Genomic DNA, 22,595 nt, shown 5'->3' with positions numbered 1-22,595 from the left:
TAGGTGCAGGACAGTCAGGGCTGAACACGCCCGTGCCCAGCCCCAGTGATCAGCATAGCGTATCCACTGCCCTGGGGCGGCCTAGACTGCATTAGTGGCCATGCAGCGCGTGCGGACTGCGACTGGCAGGGACGGCGTATACTAGGCCCCCGAGTTCCCGCTGGCGAGCGATCTAATTTGGGGCCGGGCGTTTGCTGGCGCTTCTTTTCAGCTGGGATGGGATGGTTGGTCATGTCATCACTATCAGTCATCGTCTCGTCTCGTCTTGTCTCGTCGCTTCGGGGATAGCTGGTGACTCGGAGATGGTTGACTCTGTGACCTTTCCGAGTGCGCGGTGTTCGCTGCCTTGGCGGGTTTGCCTGCCTGATTACTCACGTCATTACGCACTGCTTGGTCAGGCCATGTGCAGGAGTTTCAGAGTCGCCGAGAGTGTGGCAGAGTGAGGTTCAAACTTCAGAACGGCGGGATTTGACTCACGGTGGCTCAGCCAATCATGTGATGCAGGATCCAGTGAGGCTGAAAACTTCAACGTCATACTCATACTCATACTCATACTCATGGCTCTCCTGTCGACTTTCCGGAGTATACGGAGTACGGCGTACTCTTATCTCCAGCTATTCCGCCGACGTGTGGTTATGACGGCTGTGGCAAACGTGGGAATGAATCCCCCTCCATATTTGTAATTTCTAGAGTACATACATGCCCTGCAAACCATGCAATTACTAAGAGACGAAGAATATCATAGAAGTTTAGTAGACCGCGCCCAGAGCCCCCAAACTCAGCCCGTTCGCCAGTCCCAACCGCAACATCCGGAGTATGTCCTCGCCCTTGGTGTCTTCCGGCAGTCCGGCACGCCAATCCCATTCGCGTTCCGCCTGTGTCTTTTCGCTGGCCCGCGGCACGAGCACGCCGGAGCCATCGGCAGATCCGGAGGACGAGCGCGTGCGCGCTCCTAGCATGTCGCTACCGATGATAGAGAACGTGCTTGAGCCTGTCAGGGACGAGACAGACTTTTTGAGGAGGGCGCGCGGCGATGGAGGGAGGACGGAGGAATCGGTGGCTTTGCCGGTGTGTTTGGAGTAGTACTCGAGAAGGGTCGAGCGGAAGCACTCTTCGCATTGTGCATAGACGCGGGGGGTAACGGTTTCGAGGTCCTCAATGGCGGAGAGGATCGCGAATTGCTGGGAGGGGTTCAGGATGGAGGAAGATTCTAGCCAGTTAGTGACTTGTCATTTTGAAAAAGAGAAAAGGACATACGGTGGATAAGAGGTAGAGCCTCGCCCAAAAGAGCTAGGAGACCGTCGACTTGAATAGCCGAGTCGCGATCTGGGTCGTATAGCCCTCCGTAAATGCTGTCGGCAGCGCTGGTGATGGCAGCAACCAGGGCCTGCGCTGCAGCGCGCCGTCTGGCAAGCGGCTTGTAGCGGGGCTTCTGGCCTGCTGAAAGGGCAACTGCTTCGTCGCGTGTCTCGTAGAATCGTCGCAGCGTCGCGTAACCACTGAAATAGAACTGCAGGATCGAAGCAGCCTCCTCGTCGGCACTTGCGATTGCCGAGAGGCACGTCTTGGGCTCTCGGATTAGGGTCCGCAGCTGCTCATCTAGGTCATTCGAGGCAGGGTACGCGCGAGACTGGACAAGGCTGTACGAGATGAGCAGGTCGACGACGGACTTGACCTTGCGACGGTTGTGCGCGCGAGCATAGCAAACCAGCGCTAGACCATATTGCTCCGAGTTCTCGACAGTGAGATCACCATAGCGCTGAAAAAGTTAGCAGACTGCTTATTGATATTCTGTGTATGCACGTACCTCAGAAACACGCCGACCCTCCTTGATCAACCCCAACTCTGAGCACAGTAGAACAACCTTGTCCATCTGCTCGGCCGTGTCGAGCGGAAGCTTGTCCAGCAGTTCCGAAACGCTCTTTTGCATCTTCTGATTGTCATCTAGCCTGCTTAGAACCTCAAGCGCTAACTCCCACCCCTCCCGGCCCTCTGGCTCATTTCGAGTTGACGGCCTCTCGAAAAGAGCAGTAGCGTACGCAATCAGAACATCGTCTAGGTTCACCCCTGCGGGACCGTCGTCTTGACCGTACGAGAGTACCATAAGGTCATTATCGTTGAGACCAGACGGTTTGGCATTGTTTTTCGCCTTCAGCCAGCCACCGACCGAGGCAACTTCCGCCACGGCGGCGGCCACACAGAGTGACCAGGTCTGGAGCAATCCCAGCACACCCTCAACGTCGTCTTCAAAAACAGCGGCCAGTCCGACCTCAACTCCGCTGAGCGAGTTGATGCGGAAACCCTTCTCGTCCCCCTCTGCGGTGGTTGCGTGCTTGAAAGCCAGGCTTAGGCGGCGAAGATAAGGATCTCCTGACAACGACGGCCCACGGCGTAGGAATGTGGGAGGGCTGGGTCCATCATCGTCCTCGCCATCCCACCAAGCGGTTAGACCAATCGTGGCTTCCACCCAGTTCTCCGAATTATTCATGATAGCCCCCGGGTCACCAAGTATAATTCGGTACAGTGACCGCAGTTTTTGGTATATGGCCCACGGCACTCGACTTTCAGCCATACGTGCAGACTCGGTAAATGAAGGCCCCTGGAAAGCATTTGGGCCCAGCCCGAAGTTGACGGCCTGGAACATATTGCTCGTTGTGGGCGCTGGTGCGGGCTGCTCTTCTCCTTCGGCGAATTCTTCCAGATCAGTTAACGCAGCATGGACGCGTTTTCGGTAAAGCGACCACTCTGCATCGCGGACATCCCAGTCGTCATTATGAACGCTAGGGCACGCCTCCAGCACCTGAAGTGCCTTGTTGATGCATCTTTGGATATTTTGCAACTGCGCTCCGCGGTAACCCGCCTGCGGCAAACCATCCTCCAGCGCGGAGCGAGCGTAGTTGAAATCAGCAGACCGCAAAAGCTGAGACGCTTCCGAGAGCTGGCCTCGCAGGATAGCAGCAATTACAATCTCCCAGAAGTTTGACGATGCGGTAGGGTCAGGTCCCACTTGCTTTAGAGCTGTATACTCGGCTGACAGAGAATCGTTTGTGTTCAGCCAGTCCAAAAGAACTTTAGGAATTGGAGCAGATGCCGATCGCCCGCCAAAGGGGAACCGCGGAGCCGCAAATCCAAACCCATTCGAAAAACCTGGTGATCTTGGAGCGGCAGGTGGATGGTGAAGCTGTAGCAACAACGATCCCAGAAAGCCTGCCTTCGTAGAATTCGCGGCGCTATCTCCGGGGCCAATAACTGTACCAGAAGCTTTGTTGTCCGGTGTCTTGTACCACGCAGTAGACAAATCAGCGCAAATTTTTCCTATGGCCACCTGCAGATTCTCATCGTTATAATGCGCCTGTTTGGTCTCATCGTACATGCGGGATATCTCGTCTTCAGTGCGAATGATGAAGTCAAGCGATTCGTTAGCAGCCGCTTTACGAGCTCTCGATGAGAAATTCCGTATGATAGCTGGTATTGTTGAGTTCTTTTTCGGAGACAACTTCGCATTGCGCAAAGGCGACTGGGTCCCCCACTTGTCGTCAAGCTTGGGTCGTTTGGCATTTTCAGCATTTGTGGAGATGGGTTTGCGCTGTGCTGGTATTAACGAGGGTCCTGTGCTGCTAATGTGCGAGTCGAGGAAGTTTAATCCCGATCCCGTCGTCTTTTCTGTCTGCACGTCTTCGTATTCTTCCTCCATAGGCCCGTTGTCTTCATCTACACCGAGCCCTCCGGACATGTGCGGCTCAAAGCCATTCGATGCGCCCCAATTCGTTGAATCGCCAAAATCAGGACCATGTGAGACGTCGAACAGAGATTCTGAAGCCGTAAACCGCTTTGCCGGCGCGGCCTTCCTCGTCCGGGAGGTAAAATCGGGCGAGTCCACGGATGAGCCAAATATGCTGTCCCTCAACAGCTCGGATCTATTGAAGATTGGGTTTGAGTTTCCCGGCGATCTGGTGCTCATCTGGGAGCCGCCGTATATGGTAGAAGGAGGAGGGCCCTGCGGAGTGAAAGAATTGGACGCAGACGGGGGCTCGCCATTCGCGAATGGGTTACGTGACTTTCCAGGAGTCGCAGGACCAGTATTCGCGCCGAAGTTGAATGTTGGAAAGCTCATTTTGTCTATAGAAGCTCGTATGTGTATAGCGTTGGGTGGTAAAGTTGTCGTTTGGGTACCGCGGAGGATTGAGCTCGACGCGGTTCAGAAGATCAATGAGACCGTCAAGTTCAGGAATTTTCAAAATTAAATATCATTCGCTTGCCATTAGCATTGTATGTTGGATCCAGCCGCGACCGCGGCTTTGTCTTGTTTGTTGAGAAGCTCGAGAGCGCATCCATCATTTTCTCGCGGTGTTATTATGATGCTCAATGCCGCGGAGCCTTGGCGTCATGTGACGACACGTGATCAGGAAGACTATAGATGCTAACCCACAAAGTCAGAAGGGAGTCCTACTTAGCAGCTTAGCTAAGTCACAATATTCAGCCGAGTAGATCACTGCTTGAGTATTACTCAAGCCTATTGAGAGATATCTATGTGTCCAGAACTGAGTATACGAGGTTGCTTGATCAAATAACTAGGTCAGACCATGTTCGAAAAGCAAAATCCGGCGCTATGCGAGTAGAGCTCGTATTTCCGAGACAAATATACTCGGATAATGCCAGTTGCAAGTCTATCTGGATCATATTTTACGTGTTAGAAACCTCGTGAACTGTATACTCCTTGCGGGCGCATGACTCGTAAGGCTGCGCTCGTAAGGCTGTGCCAAGAGACAGGGTCTTGCGCCTTACACACACTAAGCCAATTATGGATGATCGTATTCGTTGGGTCTTATGATTGGGCAAAAGGACGCAGCGCCGGACGAGGTGAGTCCGGACTCCAGAAAGCTGGTTCTTCAACACATGGGCGCTATGAATCATCTCTTAGTGGATGAAGTTTGGGGCGATCTTGGAAAGGTACCATTAAATGAAGAGATCGCCCGGCCCTGCCATGCCAAGCTCGTATCTCCAGTTTCGGGTACTGGGGCATTCCAGATTGAAGCATGGCGAGAGCATATAAGGAAGCGCGAGTCCCCCGTCATACGTCTTCCTCAACCAGCAGTTTCTACACTCATTGAATGATCGCAAGATGACCAATCCGTTTGGCCACGCCGATGTCAAGCTACGAGATCCACCATCACGGGGCTCGGATTCCGCGGACACTCAAAGCGTTGACCTAGCCCACTCACGGGTATACCACATCTACCATACACCCATTCGTTATGACTACCGCGTGTCGGATGTGAATAAGAACCACCTCTACTACGTGTACAACTCGCACCTGAAACCGCTCAAGGCAGACATAACGCTCCATGCTGGCGAAAACAGCAAGGAGCCGGTAGCAGGCGTCTGCAAGTTCCTCCATCTTTCGCGGCATTGTAAAGTCGGCCTGGGAGACCCGCAACATGCTGGGGCCATGATCTGGGAGGACCTCCAATGCCAAAACCTCGCACTGTCCAAGTACCGGTGGCCCATGTCTGTACCTATGGCCGATGGGAGACTGGAGCGCCGATGGTTTGTCTGGAAGAGAACCCATTCAGTCGGCGCGGATGGGGAATCGCCGTTACTATTCAGTCTCCGCAACTACAAGCTCATTGACGAGCAAAATGGGAAGGTGGTGGCTGTTTTTACCAGCAACAGCTTCAAGAGCGTTCGAAAGAATGGCAAACTTCAGGTGGCGGTTGGGTATGGGCCCGAATTTGACCTGATGGCTCTTATCACGCTGCTAGCTATGTATGAGAAAGTCCGACGCAGATGGGCCAAGGGAGGTGGAGGAGGAGGAGATGGGGGGTAAAGAGGGCGTCAATAATGGCATTGCATTTTGCGCGTCGAATATACCCGTATACCCGTTGCAAGTTTCATTAAAAGCCGTAATCTATAGGAATGCACTATGACTGCGCCGTTGTTTTAGATGATTAAAGTAGTTCGCTAAGAAATGATGCAGCCTAGTTTGGTCCCCAGCCTTGGCTATATTAACTCCCACTAACCCGATCCTTCTCGAAGCTCTGGACTATGAGGAAAAGAGCATCGGCTGATTCAATTCTTGAAGCTCGTGAGCCTGCGACAGCCTCTCATGGCGCAACGAAGGTCTCATCAGAAATCTCGCCATGGCTGCTTGGAATGCAAGCGTCGACGAGTCAAGGTACAATCCCGCCCTGCCCTGGACCCTTCCCCGCTCCATTCCTACTACTCGCCGAGTCGTCTCCTTCGATTGCCGCTGCTTTCTTTTCGCCGTACTTATTTACTTCTAGTGTGACGAATCACGACCGGTATGCGCCAACTGCGCCCGGCGTCAGACTGACTGCGAATATGATTCCTCCGGGCCTCTCCGATGGATGACAGACGAGCCATCCCGTTCCCCGCGTGCCCTCTCCGACCGACAGCAAGCACCGCCATCGCCCGATTTTAGCCTGCTCCGCCAGTTCCGCAGCAACAACGCAAGCAATGGCGATTCGTTTTTACCTCCTTTAAATATCTGCGATTTGGAATTGATGCTACAATGGGTAAATGAGACTCATGGCATCTTTACGCGGAGCCAGCAGACCGAGGCCATCTGGCGTACCCACGTCCCCCAAGAAGCTCTTTTTCACCAATTTCTCATGCACGGCATCCTAGCTCTATCGGCCCTCCATATCGCATGCACACGAGTACCGAGAACCCTAGGTGACGCCGCCAAGGACTACCTCCAGGTCGCTATTTCGCACCAAGACCAGGCACTGACGCTCTTCCGCGAGCAGCTCGGCAATATAAATTCCAGCAACGGCAAGGCTATGTTTGCTTTTGCCAGCATTACTGTCATTTATGCCTTCGGCTTCCCGCGGACTCCGGAGCCGGGTAATACTGCGGTTGGCGACTTGGTGCAAGCATTTGTGCTGACTCGCGGGGTGCAGCACATCCTGAGTCAAGCTATGGACACTATTTTTGAAGACCGCCTTTGGACATCGATACGTGACGTGAATGACTACGAACCTGTCCTTCCAGCAGAGAGTCGAGTAGCTATCGAGCAACTGCACAAGGCCAACGAAGCGTGCACCCGACAAGACCCGATCCTCCATGATTCGGCCCTATATCAAGAGGCAATTGACCACTTGGCGGATCTCATGGCGGGCGTCCACGCAGGGCTTGGCTTTGCACTGGCGGGCCGGTGGGCGATCAAACTACAACCAGCATTCCTAGATCGGTTGCGGGACCGTCGACCACTGGCGCTGGTGATTCTTGCTCATTTCTGTGCCATATTCCCTCAGCTCCGCGACGTATGGTTTGGCGCTGAATGGAGCACACGCGTTCTAAGAGAAATTTGGTACGCTCTTGACAACTATTGGAGACCATTTATCCATGCCTGCATGGAAGAAATATTTGGAGAGCAGTATGCTGTGATGGACAGATGATATGTTCGAGCCCAGCAGGCCCTAGACACCATTTAGCGAAAGAGAAGAAGTCTCGGTCTATCGTTACGCTATATATATTCGTTACACGGCAATTTCGCTGATACTCAGCCCTCCCTTGGTTGTCATGACACGCCCCCGGCCCAGAAGACAATTCACCTCACTCGGGTGGATGACGACGAAGATCAACATCACCAGCCACATCAACAATGCGTCAAACACGTATATAAATGCCTCGTTTCTCAGGAGGTAACCATCCCAGCCTTGCAGGTATTCGATAACACGGAAGATGGATCGAATTAGGATTAGGATGCTTGAGCCGTACAGGGCGTACAAGTGTTTCAGCCATGGCGTCGTGCTGGCGTTTTCAAGCGCGGTGGCGTTGCTGCTGATTCGCCGTTGGAATATGAATGAGCAGATCACGAAGAAGCCGAAGAAGGCGATTTGCACGAAAAGACCGCCGACAATGACATTCTCTCCCGTCTGTTGCGAGTCTGTTACGAGGAGACCCGCGCCTACGATTGTTAATCGCACTTGCATTCGACGTTATCGGCGATGTCAACATAACCAACGTACCTGATGCCTGCATCAAGAAGCTGAGAACGTCGCCCGCGACGAAGATCTTGGTCATCCAGCCGACGCGAATGAGGGAGAACTTTTCGCCCCGCACCAACACGATGATGCGACCCAGGTACATGTAGATACTTGCGGCAAAGAGCGCTGGCGCAACTAGCAGCAAGACACTCTGCATGATGTATGGACCAAGTGTCCAGTCTGGCGTTTGGGAAGACGATATCGCTCGACCTATGTACCCAATGAACTCGACTGGTTTGGTTAGCGAGGTTTGGACGACATAGCTCTGACAAACTCACAGTATCCTCCGAGCACCAAAGGAATGAAAAACCACGTCCTTGTTCGGAACATGTGATATGTATGCATGCCTGTCACGATTCCATAGAGAACAATGAAGATGGCCGCCGCCGCCATGGACGGGTCGTAGAAGTAGGCTTTCCAGCCAGCAAATCCGTCAGACATCGTGGGAGCGAATTGATAAGACAATTAGAAGAAAGACACAATTGAAAGAATTTGATCCCTAAATCTCCGTCCAAATCGATTCTTATACCCGTTCCACTGTCTGTTGCCTACTGGCCCTTCTCCATCTTGGCTCCGTAGTAAAACGTAACCACCTCGTATATCGTAACCCTTTCCCAATGCGGTATAGTTCGCTCGCACCCCTACCCCGATTCGGTAACGCAACACGAACCTTGGTCTAGAATCTAAATAAAGACAACCCAGCCCCTCTATCTCTCTCTTTACAACCTCCCCGTCTTCTTCCCATTCTCCAAAACATACCGATATCTCGCCTTCCCCCCATGCATCTCCTCCAACGCCAAGTTCACCTCCTCCATCGGCCTGCTCTGCACCCACGGCTTGACCCCCTTCTCCGCCGCCAAGTCCAGCATCTGCCTAATATCCTCCGGAGATCCAATCTGTGACCCCGTCACCTTAACACCCTTCTGGATGAGCGAGAAGGCCCTAAGCGCCGGTAACGGCTCCTCAGGTGCACCAACCTGCACAAAGACCCCATTCCGCTTGAGGAGCCTCAAATACCCAGACAGCGGCATATTCTCCCCAGACACGGTGCAGATGATGATATCCAGGGACCTGGCGTGCGTCTTCGCCCAGTTCTTGTCTTCCCCCGTGGCAATAAATGCATCGGCCCCTAGCTTGTACGGCCATGAACCCAGCGCATCCCCCTTCTTGCTTGAGGATCGCGAAATCGCAATGACCGAGTCGCTCCCCATTGCCCGCGCAAACAGCAACCCCATATGTCCTAGCCCGCCAATCCCAACAACCCCAACCCTCTTCCCCGGGCCAGCCCCGAAGCGCCGCAGCGGCGCGTAAACCGTCACACCACCGCACAGCAACGGCGCCGCCTGCGCGCTGGATAGCTTGTCCGGGATTCGAAAGACGAAATGCCCCGGCCCGCGCCATCGGTTTGCATACCCGCCGTAGGATTTACTCCCGTCGGGGAATCGGCCATTGTATGTGCCCACCATTTTGGGACAGTAAGATTCCTCGCCGTCTGCGCAGGCTTCGCAGTCAGGTCGTAGGCACGAGGAGCATTGTGCGCCGACTCCGACGCGGTCGCCTACTTGTATGCCTTGTTTGTTGCTGGCTGCGCTGCCGATGCGCGTTGCTGTCCCAATTATCTCGTGACCCACGACGCAGGGGTAGTCGGCTGGTGCCCAGCCCGAGCGGATGGTGTGGATGTCGCTGCCGCAGATGCCGCAGTGGGTGATTTGGATTTCAATGTCGGTTTCTTCGAAAGGCTTTGGCGTGAAGGCTTCATAGGTAAGTGGGGATTTGGGGTCATGCGCGACCCAGCCTGTGAATGTGTCAGGCATTTTTCTTTTTGAAAAGACCTGAGTCCAGAGCAATAGACGTTTAGGGAAATTGATAAATCATGGCTCTAGATGCGGAGAGTGGAGGCGTTAAGTAGAATTGGAGACAACCGAAGTTTATTTTTGCCGAGGTTGATTGTTGCCGTGACTTCATTAGAGTAGTGGTGGGTTATTCTTGACAAAATTATTCAACAGAACAAAAATATTAAACAGTGAAGAAACGAAAAGGGGTATATGACGCTACTTCATCCCCATCAGCTCCCCCAGCTCATCGCTTGTCAGCGTGCTCCGTCGCCGATCGCCTGTCTTCTTTCGCGTGACTTTACCACCGCGACTCCTCTTTCGACTCTCTTGCTCTCGGCGCGCCTTTTCTGCTGCGCGTGCCTCGTGTTCGGCGGCTGCCAGTTTCTGGGATACGCTCATCCGCGTAGGGGCCTGTCGATTGCAATGGTTAGATAAGTCGGTGGTTTGATCGGTTCGCACAGCATGCTACTTACTGGACGCGGTCCCTTAGGCTCAACTCGCTTCCTTGATGGCCGCCTTGTTACGGCATCGGATTGATGGGCTTTGATTGGCACCGTGTCGTCCTCTTCTTGCTTTTGTTTGGACGAGGATTTGCGCCCTTTTTCTGAAAAGGCTACCTCTTTCCGTGCTGGTTGTTTCGATGACGCGGTATTATCGGTCCGCTCTTTCAGGGCTCGACTAGAACTGGACTGTGGTTGCTCCTCTGAAGCGGGTGTGTCGTCTTCTGGCTCTGGCTCTGGCTCTGCCTCTGTCGCCTCTGCCCCGAAGTATTCATTATCTTCGTCTTCTTGGTCTTCGAAGATCGGCGACGGCATAGCAACGTCGCTGTCTCTGATGTGAGAGTGCCTTGGGTCGACATGGACATCGAGCTTCAAGCCCATGCGGAGTTCTTCCGCTCTGACGGAACCTCCCCCATGTGCAATCCGCTTGTGCCAGCCATCCATCATCGTAACTGCTTGCCTCCACCGGCTCTCCATCTTCTCCCAGCCTTCGCGCAGACGTTTGATTTCTTCGTCGCGCACCTCGACCTCTTCCAATGGAACAAACGACGGGTTCGTGAGCAGTGTTTGTAGATGCTCCAGCACTTGCTCCATCTCGCTGGATAGTTCTTCGCATGATGCGGGTAGACTTGTGGCAGCATGGCCACCGTAAGTTGACCTCTGGGCTGTACTAGCTGCGCCCTGCGAGTATCCGTTTTCAGCAGCTGCATCTTCTTCCGACGACAACCCTTGCAAGTCCTTCAAGGTATGTACAGTGTTTCGCGCAAGGGAGATGAGGGAGTCGTTCTCGTCGCTGAGGTTCTGCAGCAATTGCGTAAGGAACTCGTTCGTTTCCTGCTTCAAGCTATATCCCGGATCATGCACCCCCTCGCCCCCTGACAGATATCTTCTCGACGACTGACTAGCGGCGGGGTTGATGTTGATAGTTGTCACACCCAGTCCATCCCGCTTCCCTCGTTGCCGGTCCGCCAGGTGAGCCTTCAGTTTCTGTAGCTCGAGATCACGCTTGCGGATGTCGTTGGCGCACTGGGATCGGACTTGTTGCACGTTCGTCTTCATGCGCTGGACTTGGTCTTTTAATCCTCGGATGGTTGCCTCTGCGCTCGACATGTTGGTCTTAAGCGCGCGTTCTTGTGCTTCAGCTAGCGCAAGCGATCGCGACAGTTCGGACTTCTTGGTTTGAAGTTTTTCCTACACTCTTAGTATACGCCCCGTTGAAACTGACATTCACTGCACATACAATCTCCACCGCCTTATGGGAATCCTCCGCTCGCAATGTCCGAATCGTCGTAGCTAGATTCTCTCGATGCTCTGATTCGCGCTGGAACTTATTAGCCAAAGCTCCTGCAAGGTATACACAACAACCTACATCTCGTCGCAGAACCAAGTCATTCACCAAGTTGATGATCCTGGCCATGGTGTTGGCCACCCCGCCTTCTTCATTCTCCGGGTTCGCAAAATCGATCGGTCGGCCGCTCTTGACCAGACCCCGTGCTAGTAAGACATTATTGATGTAGGTGGAAGCAGCCTGCAGATCCCCCTGCGACTCCATGGCGGACGTGCTTGTCCTGCAAGCAGCCTAAAACAAGGTAGATAATTAAACCGAGAGTAATCCTCGGACGAGGGTTTGGTTGTTAAGTCAAAACTCCGAAACGGGAAGAAAGTAAACACCGACCATTGTGCGGAGGGCGAGACGGACCAGAGACGCCGGCCCCGCCCGTTCTGTGGCGTCCCGTTGCCAGGTTGACCGCACTTCGTCACACCGGAGCTCAACGGCTATCAAGAACAATGATCTTCATGGTGTTGACTCTGGCTAGGGTGGATGGCTGATAATGGGATCGAGAGGTATTTCTTTGATTCTGGACCAGTTGCTCGGCTTGAGCATTGTTGACCTATCAACTAGGAGAAGCCGCGCTGCTCCAACGGCAGGGCCAGAATCTATACGGCCAAGGCAATTGGGACGGTGCAATTAGCGCCTTTACAGAGGTAGGACCCTGTCTTTCCTTCTCAATAGCGCGTTGTGATTGCAACTGCTATGGAGACTGAAATGACTTTCTAACTTGGTGCCTCAGGCACTAAAATGTCCTGATGTAGATGCACTCTCGGTGCTTGACAATCGAGCAGCAACATACACCAAACTAGTGCGATACGATCAAGCTTTGAAGGATGCTAGGCTTATGATCAAGCGGGACAAACAAGATGAGCGAGTGCGAACCCTGGTCATTCTCTTGATTCATATGCTGATCGCCTATAGGGCTACCTGCGCTGTGCTAAAGCACTGCTGTTGGACGGAAAGCCTGAAAAGGCCCTCGAAGTCTATGCATACGCGCTGAAGACTTTACCAAAGGATAATTCAAGACGACAGGTGCGTTGCATATGTACTGTATCAGCTGGCTTAGTACTAATCCACACAGGTTGTGGAGCAAATGCATACGAAGCTTCACGAGAAGTTGGTATCAAAATGCTATGATCCGTTCAGTGTATTCCCGCTAGAAATAGCGAGAATGGTTGTGGATCATTATGATTTTAGACAAATTGTGTAAGTACACAGGCCGTCTTTCAATACGTATCTAACCTGGATAGTGCTATTCTACGAGTCTCGAAGGGATGGGATCGATTTCTCTCCTCTTTGCCCGACTTGTTCATGCGCATCGACTTTACCGGAGCCCGCAGCAAAATTCATTGGTCTTCCGTCCTGGCGTATATCCGACGTTCAAAAGCAATGCTCACCCATGCCATTGTGACCAACGTCACTAAAGCCTCTATCCACAGAAGTCTCGAATACATCAGCCGATGTCCAAACCTCCAACACCTCGAGATTCTATCTCCATCCTCCCCAGAGGCCATTCACGACCTCTTCAAAGGCTCCAAGAATCTCAAGACGCTTCTAGTATCCTCGCAAACCACGATACCCCAAGCAACGCTCACGAAACTCCTATCCACTCTCCCTAGACTCGAACGAATTGAGATTCACAGCGCTTCGAAATCACGCACAGCCGACACAAACTGGCCGCCATCCCTACCTAATCTACAAAGCATCACCCTCGGAACCACTGAGTCTGGTGTGATCGAAAACTACGTTCCAGCCCTCTACATTCCCCGCCTCATAGACCCTTCAATGCCACTCCCCATATCAAACCTCAGTGAACTACGTCTGCATTCCGACCCACAAATATTCGTCCCTTACCCGCCTTCATTTAACCCAGCGGACTTCCCACATCTCAAAAAGCTTGATATCAGCGGCCTCTACATTGGCGGCTCTTTTGGTCTCCCATCTACCCTCGAGTTTCTCCGCATTCGCGGTGGCGCAGCACTCGAAGCTCTCCCATTCGCTACAGTCGATGAAAACTCCGAAGACCCCCAGCCTCAATCTCTTGACCTTCCGAATCTAACGACACTCATCTTCAGCGATGTTCCGTGGGTCACGCACCTTACGCTGCAGGCCTTTGTGACGGAGGCGAAAGTGCCTCTGGACGTATTACACGTGGATAGCTGTTTTCGTATCACGGCCGCGTCTCTCTTTCCAATACTCCGGGCTGGATCGCATCTGCATACGCTGAATGTTGCGCATATTATGGGGATTGAAGATTCCACGGTTGCAGTTTTTGTTGACGCGTTGAAGACCTTGAAAGTGCTTAATCTATCATTTACTGAGATCACGGGCGTTACTATCAAAGCGCTTGTGGACACTCAGACGGCAGATGATAAGGCGAGTGTGGAGTGCGTCTATGTCAGGGGATGTGAGAGGGTCTCGTCGGATGCTATCGAGTATGGACGGTCTCATGGCTTGGTCGTTGTTACTTAGGTGCTAGAGTAGAACACTCTCAATAGACCTGAAGACTGAGTCAATGCACCTGGCTGCCTCCTTCTGGCATATCGGGACTGTGATATGCTACACTGAGTGACCAAGCTGAGGTAATTCATTACATCAAAATCAGTCCTATCAAAGGATTCATTCACCTTTACAACCCAAAAACAACTTCACGTTCAACACCCCTCAACACCCCCAGCCCCTGGTCCAAAACAGAACTACAACGTCGACGCCACAACCGGCGGCTGCTTTCCTTGGAAACCGCCATTCGGATGAATGATAACCTTGGTGTATCCATCTACCCTCTTATCAAACTTGTCATACGCAACCTCCGCCTCGTCGATGCTGATCTCGTGCGAGACGACGAAGCTCGGTTTTGCTTTGCCTGCAATGATCAGGTCGCGTAATTGTCGGTTGTATGCCTTTACGTTGCATTGACCGGTGCCGAGGGTGAGACCCTATGCAAAGAAAATATGTTAGATGTGCGGACTGAGGCGAGTGTTTGGGTGAAGGGGAGAAATGTGCCTTTTCGAAGAGCTTGCCAAAGCTTAGACTAATCATACCCTTCGCTGCTGCGGTGTCACCAGCGCCGGGGTCACTATCGTCATATCAGCGGTCCATCCATACTTCAAGTGGTATGAAAGAAGGGAAAACGCACCTAGGCACATAAAGCCCCGGAATCCCCAACCCACCACAAGCCCGCGTAACCTTGATCATATTCTCCAGCACAATATTCGGCACCTCGGTCGCATTGTCCCCCTTACCACTAACGGCCTGGTACCCCACCGCATCAACACTCCGGTCAACCAGCTCGCCTCCATTCGCCGCGATAATCTGATCAACTGCATCGCCGGCCGTAAAGTCAATGGGCACGGCACCGATCTTCTCGGCAGCACGCAACCGCTCTGGGACGCGGTCGACGACAAAGACTCGTGATGCGCCGCGCAGTTGTGCGGAGTATGCCGCCATCAGGCCTACGGGACCCGCGCCGAAGACAGCAACAGTGTCGCCGGGCTGGAAGCCTGAGATCTCGATCCCGTGCCAGCCTGTCGGGAAGATGTCGGCTAGCAGGATGAAGTCTGCTTCGTGTTCTGTGCCGGGTGGGAGCTTGAGGGCGTTGAAGTCGGCGTAGGGGACGCGAAGGTATTGCGCTTGGCCTGCGATAGTGCTCTTAACCCACCTGTCCTTTGGCGTGTTCGAATGAAGTGAAGAGGTATACATACCACCACGATACGGCCCCATAGCAACATATCCATAAGCACCGCCCGCAAACCCGGGGTTCACGCCCGTGCAGAACGCAGTCTTTCCATCTTCGCAGTTCCGACACCGGCCGTCGGCGACGTTGAAGGGCATGACTACCCGGTCGCCCTTTTTGAGTAGTGTCACGCCATCGCCGAGTTCTTCGACAATACCTAGGTTTTCGTGGCCTAATACAGCACTGTTAGCAGTCTGAGTAACTATGGGCCCCATGTACCTGGTTAAGGCATACCGAAAGTGATGCCTGCCTCTGCTGCGGTTCGTCCTTCGTACATGCTGCGATAGATAAGTATGGTGTATGCGCTGGTGTTGCTGGGCGAACTCACTGTAGGTCTGAGCCACAGATCGCGGCCTATATAGTCAGTATCAAGAGAGCAATCAATTGAAGCGACGCAAACATACACTGGTAACCTTGACGATAATGTCATCGGGATGCTCGAGTCGGGGCATCTCGACCTCCTGGACCTTGACATTGAACGGCCCAACATAGTTGAGCGCTTTCATTGTTCGTGACGCCATTTCGAATATACTGCGCAAGTTCTCGCGAATAAGTCAACTGTTTCTCTTCAGGCCCGCAAGTGGCTGCAGCTGGTTATTAACAGAGGCAGAAGGCGTGCGGGGTGCGGAGTATGACGGGACGCGGGGAAAATTGACATTCCGGGTCTGCAGATACATCATCATCCTTGCTTGTGTCGCATCTCCTCCGAGAGGAGGGCACCCAGAATCTCCGCAGGGGAATGACCTATAAGCGGACGCAGATGCATATCGAGCATCAGGGGACGTGGGGATGGCGGGCCAAACTACTGCATCCAGAGCAACAGGCAATGCGGCCCGCAGACCCTGATTCGGAAACGCAAATCCGATCCCGGTCTTTTCATGTATACTTATAGCTGGATCTCGCTGTTTGGAGTCTCCCAAGAAGCTAATCTACAGATAAGCAAGGATTACGGCATGGTCGTCATCTCGCGCTTTCGATCTCTTTGGGGCGTTGAGCCCGGTCCCCAGCAGTCCGAGTGGAAGAAGAAGTTTGTGGAGTGGAAGGCACATGGATACGGTACTGCCCCTGCTTCGCTGGTGCGAGGACGTTCTGACTGAGGATGCAGCTGGAATTGAGATCGATTTTGCCGGCATGAGCCCTGAGGAGCTCCAGCTTCTGCGCCGCATCTGCGACGAGGTCGGCTTGGAGACTAGCGTCACGTCAGTACTTCCCAGAATCCAAGCTGGACGGGATCTAACGAACGCAGCTTGTTCTCATCATGGCCGAAGTACATCGGTCGTCGTCCTCGCGGACTGGCGCCAGACGATCACGCCGAGTTCTTCAGATCGCAGCTCAAACTCGCATCTATATTAAAGCCGGTGCGGATCAATGCGCAGTCAGGAGCGTATGTCCTATACCTCTTTTCTGGAATAAAGCGGACATGGTCTGACGGCGTGCAGGGACCACTTCAGCTGGGATGAGTCGGTGGCCTTCTACAAGAAGGCTCTCCAGGTCGAGAAGGAAGAGGGATTCGACGGACGAGTGTGCCATGAGACGCACCGCAACCGGTCCCTTTTCAACCCTTATGCTGCGGATTACATCCTGCAAAAAGTGCCAGGGTGCGTCCTGTCTGTTTGTGCTGAGAGCTCTCACTGACAGATATAGGCTCACAATCACCGCCGATATCTCACACTGGGTCGTCGTATCTGAGCGCCTCCTCGATGTCAACGAAGAGGACCAGGAAATTCTCGCTCGTGTTATTCCACATGCAAGGCTCACTTTTGCTCATCCAATCAATCCATGGCAGCCTATACTGACTCTCGCTTTCTCTCTAGGTCGGCCACATTCACACCCGCATGGGCACAACGCAAGCCTCACAATGTCCCGACCCCCTAGATCCAGTCTTCGCCGACGAGCGCGCATTCTTCGAGAAATTCTGGCTGGACATTGTGAAGCACAAGCAGGAGACGGATCCTAATGGACGGCTGACTTTTGTTCCGGAGTATGGGTGAGTACATCGCTATGAGGACCTCGTTATTGTGCGACATGGCTGACGCTGTGCTTAGGCCGTTTCCGTATCATCCTATCGGTACTGCGCAGAGTCATGGGGACTTGGCAGATAGTGAGGGAGCAAGGCTGGAGAAGCTGTTTAAGAGTGCGATTGGTCAATGATATAGGTGCTGCTAAAATATAGAATAAGCTCGATGAGAACAAGATATATATCTCGAAGCACACTGTGTGTAGAGCTTAGCCATAAGGCTATAGCTAGCTTCCTAACCCCAGACTCAATCATACAGCACTCACTGTAGGAAGACGCAATCGTAGCAAGGCTTGTCTATCCTGCTATTGCCGCGGCGTCGGCTTGAAGCGGGCATCGTCCCGATATCGCAACATCTCCGACGCATCACAACAGCGCAAAGAAACCCATTTGGCTGTTCCAAAAAGCTCAGAACAGCAAGCAGCCGCTAGAAGACAGCGTGAAAGAGAGCATCTGCTATTGTCCAGACGAACAAACAGATATACAATGACGTCGCTGTGATATACCCCTCCAGCTTCCGTGCAAACACTGCAAACCTTCCTTATCGGGCATCCTCCCCCGCAGCGGGCTTAAATAACTTCACCGGCATCGTTGGACTCTGACTCAATATCGCGTTCCTGGCTGCTTGGCTGCTTTCTGCGTATGATTCTGATCTGATTCACGGTCGCGATATTCCGAGCCAAAGTCAATTGGAGCAGCTTCATCTACGAAGAATCTTCACCATGGGCGACCACTCGGCCCCGCTCCCGGAGGGGGTCTCCTCTCTGCTTGATACAGACCTGTACAAGCTGACGATGCAATGCGCAATCCTGAAATACTTCCCGGACGTCCGTAGGTACTCGTTACCTGTGAGCCTTGCTTTCGCTGACATGGCCCAGAGGTCACCTATGGCTTCACAAACCGAACTCCGCAGAAGAAGTTGACGCGGGGTGCATACAAATGGATGCTAGCCCAGATGGACAGTACGTGCTGAGACCTAATAGTCTGGCAATCGCTAACAGGCGCACTTATAGAGCTCGCAAACATCCGCGTCACGGACGATGAAATCGCATTCCTCAGAAAGCGATGCCCCTACTTCAACACCGCATACCTAGACTTCCTGACGCAATTCCACCTCAAACCCTCAGAGCAGGTCGATATCGAATTCACCCCTACGGATGATACAGGAAGTGACGACGACTTGGGCGATATCAAATACATCGTCAAGGGCAAATGGGTCGAGACAATTCTATACGAGATTCCCCTGCTGGCGCTAACGAGCCAGGCATACTTCATGTTCTGCGATAAGGACTGGAACTACGAGTGTCAAGAGGAGAAAGCCTACCGGAAAGGTTATGTGCTGCTCGAGCACGGCTGCATCTTCTCAGAGTTCGGAACCCGCCGGCGCCGCGACTACCACACCCAGGATCTTGTTATGAAGGGACTTTGTCGGGCTGCGAGCGAGGCCAAGGCAAAGGGTCTACCGGGTGTCTTTACCGGTAGCAGTAATGTGCACTTTGCGATGAAGTACGACGTGGATCCTGTTGGAACAGTCGCGCACGAGTGGTACATGACCATCGCCGCGATCACGGACGACTACGAGAATGCAAACGAGATGGCGCTGAAGTACTGGCTTGGTTGCTTTGGCGAAGGCGTACGTCGCACAGTTCATGAATCACTGAGCACTCAATGCTAATAAACGCAGGTCCTCGGCATTGCCCTCACAGACACCTTCGGCACTCCCGCCTTTCTTGAAGCCTTCCGCAAACCAATCCCCGATTTCACGTCTGCCGGCACTGGAGCCGTCTCAACAGCTCCCTCAGGACCCAGCACAACCACCGAGTCCAACATCCAGAGCGAAGCCGAGACTAAGCCTCCTATCTCCGCACCTCTTGCCAACGATCACCCCAACTCCGCGGGCAAAACCTACGCCCAGGTCTACACAGGCGTGCGCCAGGACTCAGGCGACCCGGCTTACTTTGTGAAAATCGCCCGAGACTTCTACGACCGCGAGGGCATCACTGGGGCAAAGACGGTGGTGTTCTCCGATTCACTGAACATTGAGCACTGTTTAGAATATAAGGTTCTTGCGGAGGAGGCCGGGTTCAAGCCTGTATTTGGCGTTGGAACATTTTTCACAAGTACGCCCTCCACAATTCCCATTCTCTACCCGTCAGGAACGCAGCAAACTAACATAATATGTAGACGACTTCATTAACACAACCACAAACGAAAAATCGCAACCCCTCAATATCGTCATCAAGATCGCCTCCGCGAATGGCAGGGCCGCCGTCAAGCTCAGTGACAACATGGGCAAGAACACAGGCGACAAGGACACCGTGCAGGCCGTCAAGAAGAGGCTGGGGTATGTAGAGCACGAGTGGGAGGAAGGGGATGAGCGGAATCGGTGGAATGGGAAGTGATTTTCTCGAACTATAGAAGTGAACGAGCGTATGATACGAGGCATGAGGGCGGGTGGAAGGGCTAGGAAAGGGAATAGAATAGAGTTGATTTAATGGTATATGGATACCGTACCCATCCGTACGATACCAAGGATCTATGCATTGATGATACAAATCTCCGCAAAAGAAGATATAGAGTATAGAGTAGACTATGCCAGAGGATCCTCGCCGATATGCTAATCGCCAAAAAAGCAGGACATAGAGTAGGTACTTGAGGTATAGGAAACGCACCCATCAAGACAAAAAACAAGCCCCAAATAGGCGCACAAACAGAAGAAATCATCGCTTCGCTAAAACAATCGAGGCGAGGAGGTAAAGCTAGAACATCTCATCCCCCTCCATAAACCCCAAATCCCGATCTAAATCCCCGGTAATCCCACTACTCAAGCTCCCATGTGCACGCCCCTGCCCCTGCCTCTGCCCATTCCCGCCCTGACCCCCAAGCCCAGCACCAAGCCCCGGACTCGTCCCCGGCCCCGACCCCGGCCCCATCGGAAACGAAAAGATATCTCTCGGCTCATTGACATTCGTACTCGAGCTAGAATAATACTCTGGATTCGCGTCTGCCCATCGGAGCAGCTCGCTTGTCCAGTCGAGGTCGAGGTCGGGTCCTGCTTTGGGGTCTGGGAGTGCGGGTGTGATTGTTGAAGCGTAGGTGTCGAAGTCGAAGTCTAGGAGGTCGGTGAAGATCGAGGATGTGGGTGGGTTGACTTGGGGTGCTTGGTGAACTGTTGTTGTGGTTGGGGAGGTATTGAGGGGGTCGGGGAAGTCAGTTGGTGGTGTTGGTTGGTCTTGACGCGGGGGCTGGGTTTGGGTTTCTTGTGCGTTGTTCGTCGGTGATGCGTGGCCGAGTTGGTGGAGAATAGGATGGGCAGTGTCATGTTCCTCAGCCGGCGGCGTCCAATGGTTTGATTCGTCCAACGGCGACGGTATCTGTGCTGGGTTGGAGACCAAGCTTGTTTTACGCGGTGGCTCTGGCTGAGCCGGGGGTGATCCGTTGAACTGCATGATTCGCAACAGGGCGCTTGTGCTGGATTGCGCTTTGACGGCGGCTTCGATGTTAGCGACCTCCATGTCCGCAGCGGGGTATATCTCCTTTAGACCTTGCAGGACCTGGATGCAGCGCTGGAAGTTGGAGATGCTGTTTTCGCGGAGGGTAGGGTCGTTGGACATTGAGTTGGCGAGATGGGCTACGGCGGCGGGGAGAATGACCGTTACGCCGGATTGAGGGAGATACCGGGTGAGATTGAGTTGGTTGAGACCTTGGATGATTTGAGTGATTCCGATGGCGGCGTCTTGCATCTTTGTTCGTGCTGCGTTTGCTAGTTCTAGGCGAGATTTTGTCTGATCTTTTGTGGACCCGTAAGCCCAGGGGCGATGGAGGGCGCTCACGGTGGCGTGGTATAGCATACGGATCATGGCGCCGTGGAGAAGTAATACGTCTTCCCCGTCGTTGAAGTTTGTCTTTGACGCGGGTATGAACTGTGCATCTCTGGGTAATGAAGCGAGCCATGACTCGAGTCGTTGACTGCATCGAGCGAGCTCTGACTCCGAAGCATGTCTCGGAACAAGGTTAATGGTTGTTCGGGTTGTCAGACCGAACTGGTACTGGGACGGCGTATATTGAGCGAATAGTACCCTTCCAATGCACTGGCATAGTTTTGCCTTTTCGATGAACATAGTCGCGAGACGTTTCTGATGAGAAGCATCCTCCAGCTGCCGGCAGTGGAACTGCTCAATTACTGCAGGATGGAATGGCTCAGGGTCAAAGTCGTCCAGCTTCAGCATCGGAAGATTGCTCGACCCTTCGTTGACTTGCGTCGGACGCCGCAAGCCCATGGCAATGAGTCGATCGCGCGAAAACAGGCACCACCATAGCCTTGTCCTCAGCCGCTTCGTTCGTATGTCCATGTCAGAAGAAGACGGGTCTCTGTTTAATCCGATCGAGTGCGCATTGGTGCTGCATATTCCAATCCAATCCCATATGTCTCGCTGCGGGTTGTTCATGTGGTCGGACCAATAGGTCATAAGGAGGAGAGTCTGCACGATGACTATTCGGTCTTCTTCGCAGTCAAGTGAGTAGAGCAACTGTCGCTGTCAGCGTTGTCGCATGGAGTACCGAAAACAACGTACCCGCAATCGTGTGTAGAAAGCATTGCGCGCAATCTTCCTTGTAGCATAGCCAGCTGCCTGAAGGTGCTTCAAGTCCACAAAAGCGGTTGCCACAAACATCACGGCCTGGAATAGCAAAAGACTAATGTCCCCTTCCGGATCATTGACGGCAACGCATCGTAGAAACTCCTGCAAGTTCAGCACTGGCAAGAAGCTATGAACCCATTTGATATAGCAGCGTAGGAGCTCGGTCCGTAACCCGCTCTCGGGGATCGCCAGTGCCCCTCGAAAGCGCAGGAACTCCAGATCCTCCGCTGATATCCGCGACGGCAGTGGTTTCAGGAAACGCGGTTCTTCGTCCAATATTGCAATCAGCGGGTCAAAGTCGGGATCGATCAAGTCTTGCACAGTCGATACCATGTTAGCGAGGGGTAAAGAATCCGCGTGACCCCGAGTCCCTATCGACCTTCGCGCCGCAGAGAATCTGGAGCTATGATCTTCGTGTAGCCATGGCGTTTGAGCATTGTATCCTAGGACGTTGCTGCTCCTCCTCCTAGCTGGACCGTCATCGGGAAACCCGGCTTCGGATTGCTTGCGCTTGGCGTTCAACAT

The 22,595-nt window shown here is 53.2% G+C and overlaps 11 protein-coding genes across 11 annotated transcripts; 5 read left to right on the top strand and 6 right to left on the bottom strand.

The window, feature by feature from the left end:
* Positions 1–749: 749 nt before the first annotated feature.
* On the bottom strand, positions 750–4,114 carry DSM5745_10731 (putative nuclear pore complex subunit Nup85; the record flags this gene model as incomplete). The annotated part of the gene is made up of 3 exons (XM_026752747.1): positions 750–1,210; positions 1,258–1,759; positions 1,808–4,114. 3 exons carry the CDS (start codon positions 4,112–4,114, stop codon positions 750–752), a joined length of 3,270 nt encoding a protein of 1,089 aa, XP_026598765.1.
* Positions 4,115–5,122: 1,008 nt separating this feature from the next.
* DSM5745_10730 (uncharacterized protein) lies at positions 5,123–5,827 on the top strand (the record flags this gene model as incomplete). Its single annotated transcript, XM_026752746.1, has 1 exon — positions 5,123–5,827. One exon carries the CDS (start codon positions 5,123–5,125, stop codon positions 5,825–5,827), a length of 705 nt encoding a protein of 234 aa, XP_026598764.1.
* A 541-nt stretch (positions 5,828–6,368) lies between these two features.
* Positions 6,369–7,421, top strand: DSM5745_10729 (uncharacterized protein; the record flags this gene model as incomplete). The annotated part of the gene is made up of 1 exon (XM_026752745.1): positions 6,369–7,421. One exon carries the CDS (start codon positions 6,369–6,371, stop codon positions 7,419–7,421), a length of 1,053 nt encoding a protein of 350 aa, XP_026598763.1.
* Positions 7,422–7,502: 81 nt separating this feature from the next.
* DSM5745_10728 (RTA1 domain-containing protein) lies at positions 7,503–8,453 on the bottom strand (the record flags this gene model as incomplete). Its single annotated transcript, XM_026752744.1, has 3 exons — positions 7,503–7,933; positions 7,995–8,243; positions 8,291–8,453. 3 exons carry the CDS (start codon positions 8,451–8,453, stop codon positions 7,503–7,505), a joined length of 843 nt encoding a protein of 280 aa, XP_026598762.1.
* A 278-nt stretch (positions 8,454–8,731) lies between these two features.
* On the bottom strand, positions 8,732–9,826 carry DSM5745_10727 (NAD(P)-dependent alcohol dehydrogenase; the record flags this gene model as incomplete). The annotated part of the gene is made up of 1 exon (XM_026752743.1): positions 8,732–9,826. The coding sequence occupies one exon, from the start codon at positions 9,824–9,826 to the stop codon at positions 8,732–8,734; it is 1,095 nt and encodes a 364-aa protein (XP_026598761.1).
* A 237-nt stretch (positions 9,827–10,063) lies between these two features.
* On the bottom strand, positions 10,064–11,899 carry DSM5745_10726 (uncharacterized protein; the record flags this gene model as incomplete). The annotated part of the gene is made up of 4 exons (XM_026752742.1): positions 10,064–10,258; positions 10,321–11,538; positions 11,588–11,668; positions 11,717–11,899. 4 exons carry the CDS (start codon positions 11,897–11,899, stop codon positions 10,064–10,066), a joined length of 1,677 nt encoding a protein of 558 aa, XP_026598760.1.
* A 280-nt stretch (positions 11,900–12,179) lies between these two features.
* Positions 12,180–14,152, top strand: DSM5745_10725 (Leucine Rich Repeat domain protein; the record flags this gene model as incomplete). The annotated part of the gene is made up of 6 exons (XM_026752741.1): positions 12,180–12,192; positions 12,251–12,333; positions 12,420–12,554; positions 12,602–12,712; positions 12,762–12,886; positions 12,931–14,152. 6 exons carry the CDS (start codon positions 12,180–12,182, stop codon positions 14,150–14,152), a joined length of 1,689 nt encoding a protein of 562 aa, XP_026598759.1.
* Positions 14,153–14,376: 224 nt separating this feature from the next.
* DSM5745_10724 (glutathione-independent formaldehyde dehydrogenase) lies at positions 14,377–15,919 on the bottom strand (the record flags this gene model as incomplete). Its single annotated transcript, XM_026752740.1, has 6 exons — positions 14,377–14,616; positions 14,722–14,756; positions 14,851–15,585; positions 15,648–15,691; positions 15,742–15,767; positions 15,818–15,919. The coding sequence occupies 6 exons, from the start codon at positions 15,917–15,919 to the stop codon at positions 14,377–14,379; spliced, it is 1,182 nt and encodes a 393-aa protein (XP_026598758.1).
* A 447-nt stretch (positions 15,920–16,366) lies between these two features.
* DSM5745_10723 (sugar phosphate isomerase/epimerase family protein) lies at positions 16,367–17,370 on the top strand (the record flags this gene model as incomplete). Its single annotated transcript, XM_026752739.1, has 5 exons — positions 16,367–16,469; positions 16,519–16,612; positions 16,660–16,797; positions 16,853–17,011; positions 17,058–17,370. The coding sequence occupies 5 exons, from the start codon at positions 16,367–16,369 to the stop codon at positions 17,368–17,370; spliced, it is 807 nt and encodes a 268-aa protein (XP_026598757.1).
* Positions 17,371–18,152: 782 nt separating this feature from the next.
* Positions 18,153–19,832, top strand: DSM5745_10722 (nicotinate phosphoribosyltransferase; the record flags this gene model as incomplete). The annotated part of the gene is made up of 5 exons (XM_026752738.1): positions 18,153–18,261; positions 18,309–18,392; positions 18,444–19,063; positions 19,115–19,550; positions 19,615–19,832. 5 exons carry the CDS (start codon positions 18,153–18,155, stop codon positions 19,830–19,832), a joined length of 1,467 nt encoding a protein of 488 aa, XP_026598756.1.
* Positions 19,833–20,189: 357 nt separating this feature from the next.
* On the bottom strand, positions 20,190–22,595 carry DSM5745_10721 (transcription factor domain-containing protein; the record flags this gene model as incomplete). The annotated part of the gene is made up of 2 exons (XM_026752737.1): positions 20,190–21,959; positions 22,005–22,595. 2 exons carry the CDS (start codon positions 22,593–22,595, stop codon positions 20,190–20,192), a joined length of 2,361 nt encoding a protein of 786 aa, XP_026598755.1.

Source organism: Aspergillus mulundensis, assembly GCF_003369625.1.
Source record: "Aspergillus mulundensis strain DSM 5745 chromosome Unknown scaffold_16, whole genome shotgun sequence".
Taxonomy (NCBI): domain Eukaryota; kingdom Fungi; phylum Ascomycota; class Eurotiomycetes; order Eurotiales; family Aspergillaceae; genus Aspergillus; species Aspergillus mulundensis.
This window is presented reverse-complemented; position numbering and strand designations above follow the sequence as displayed.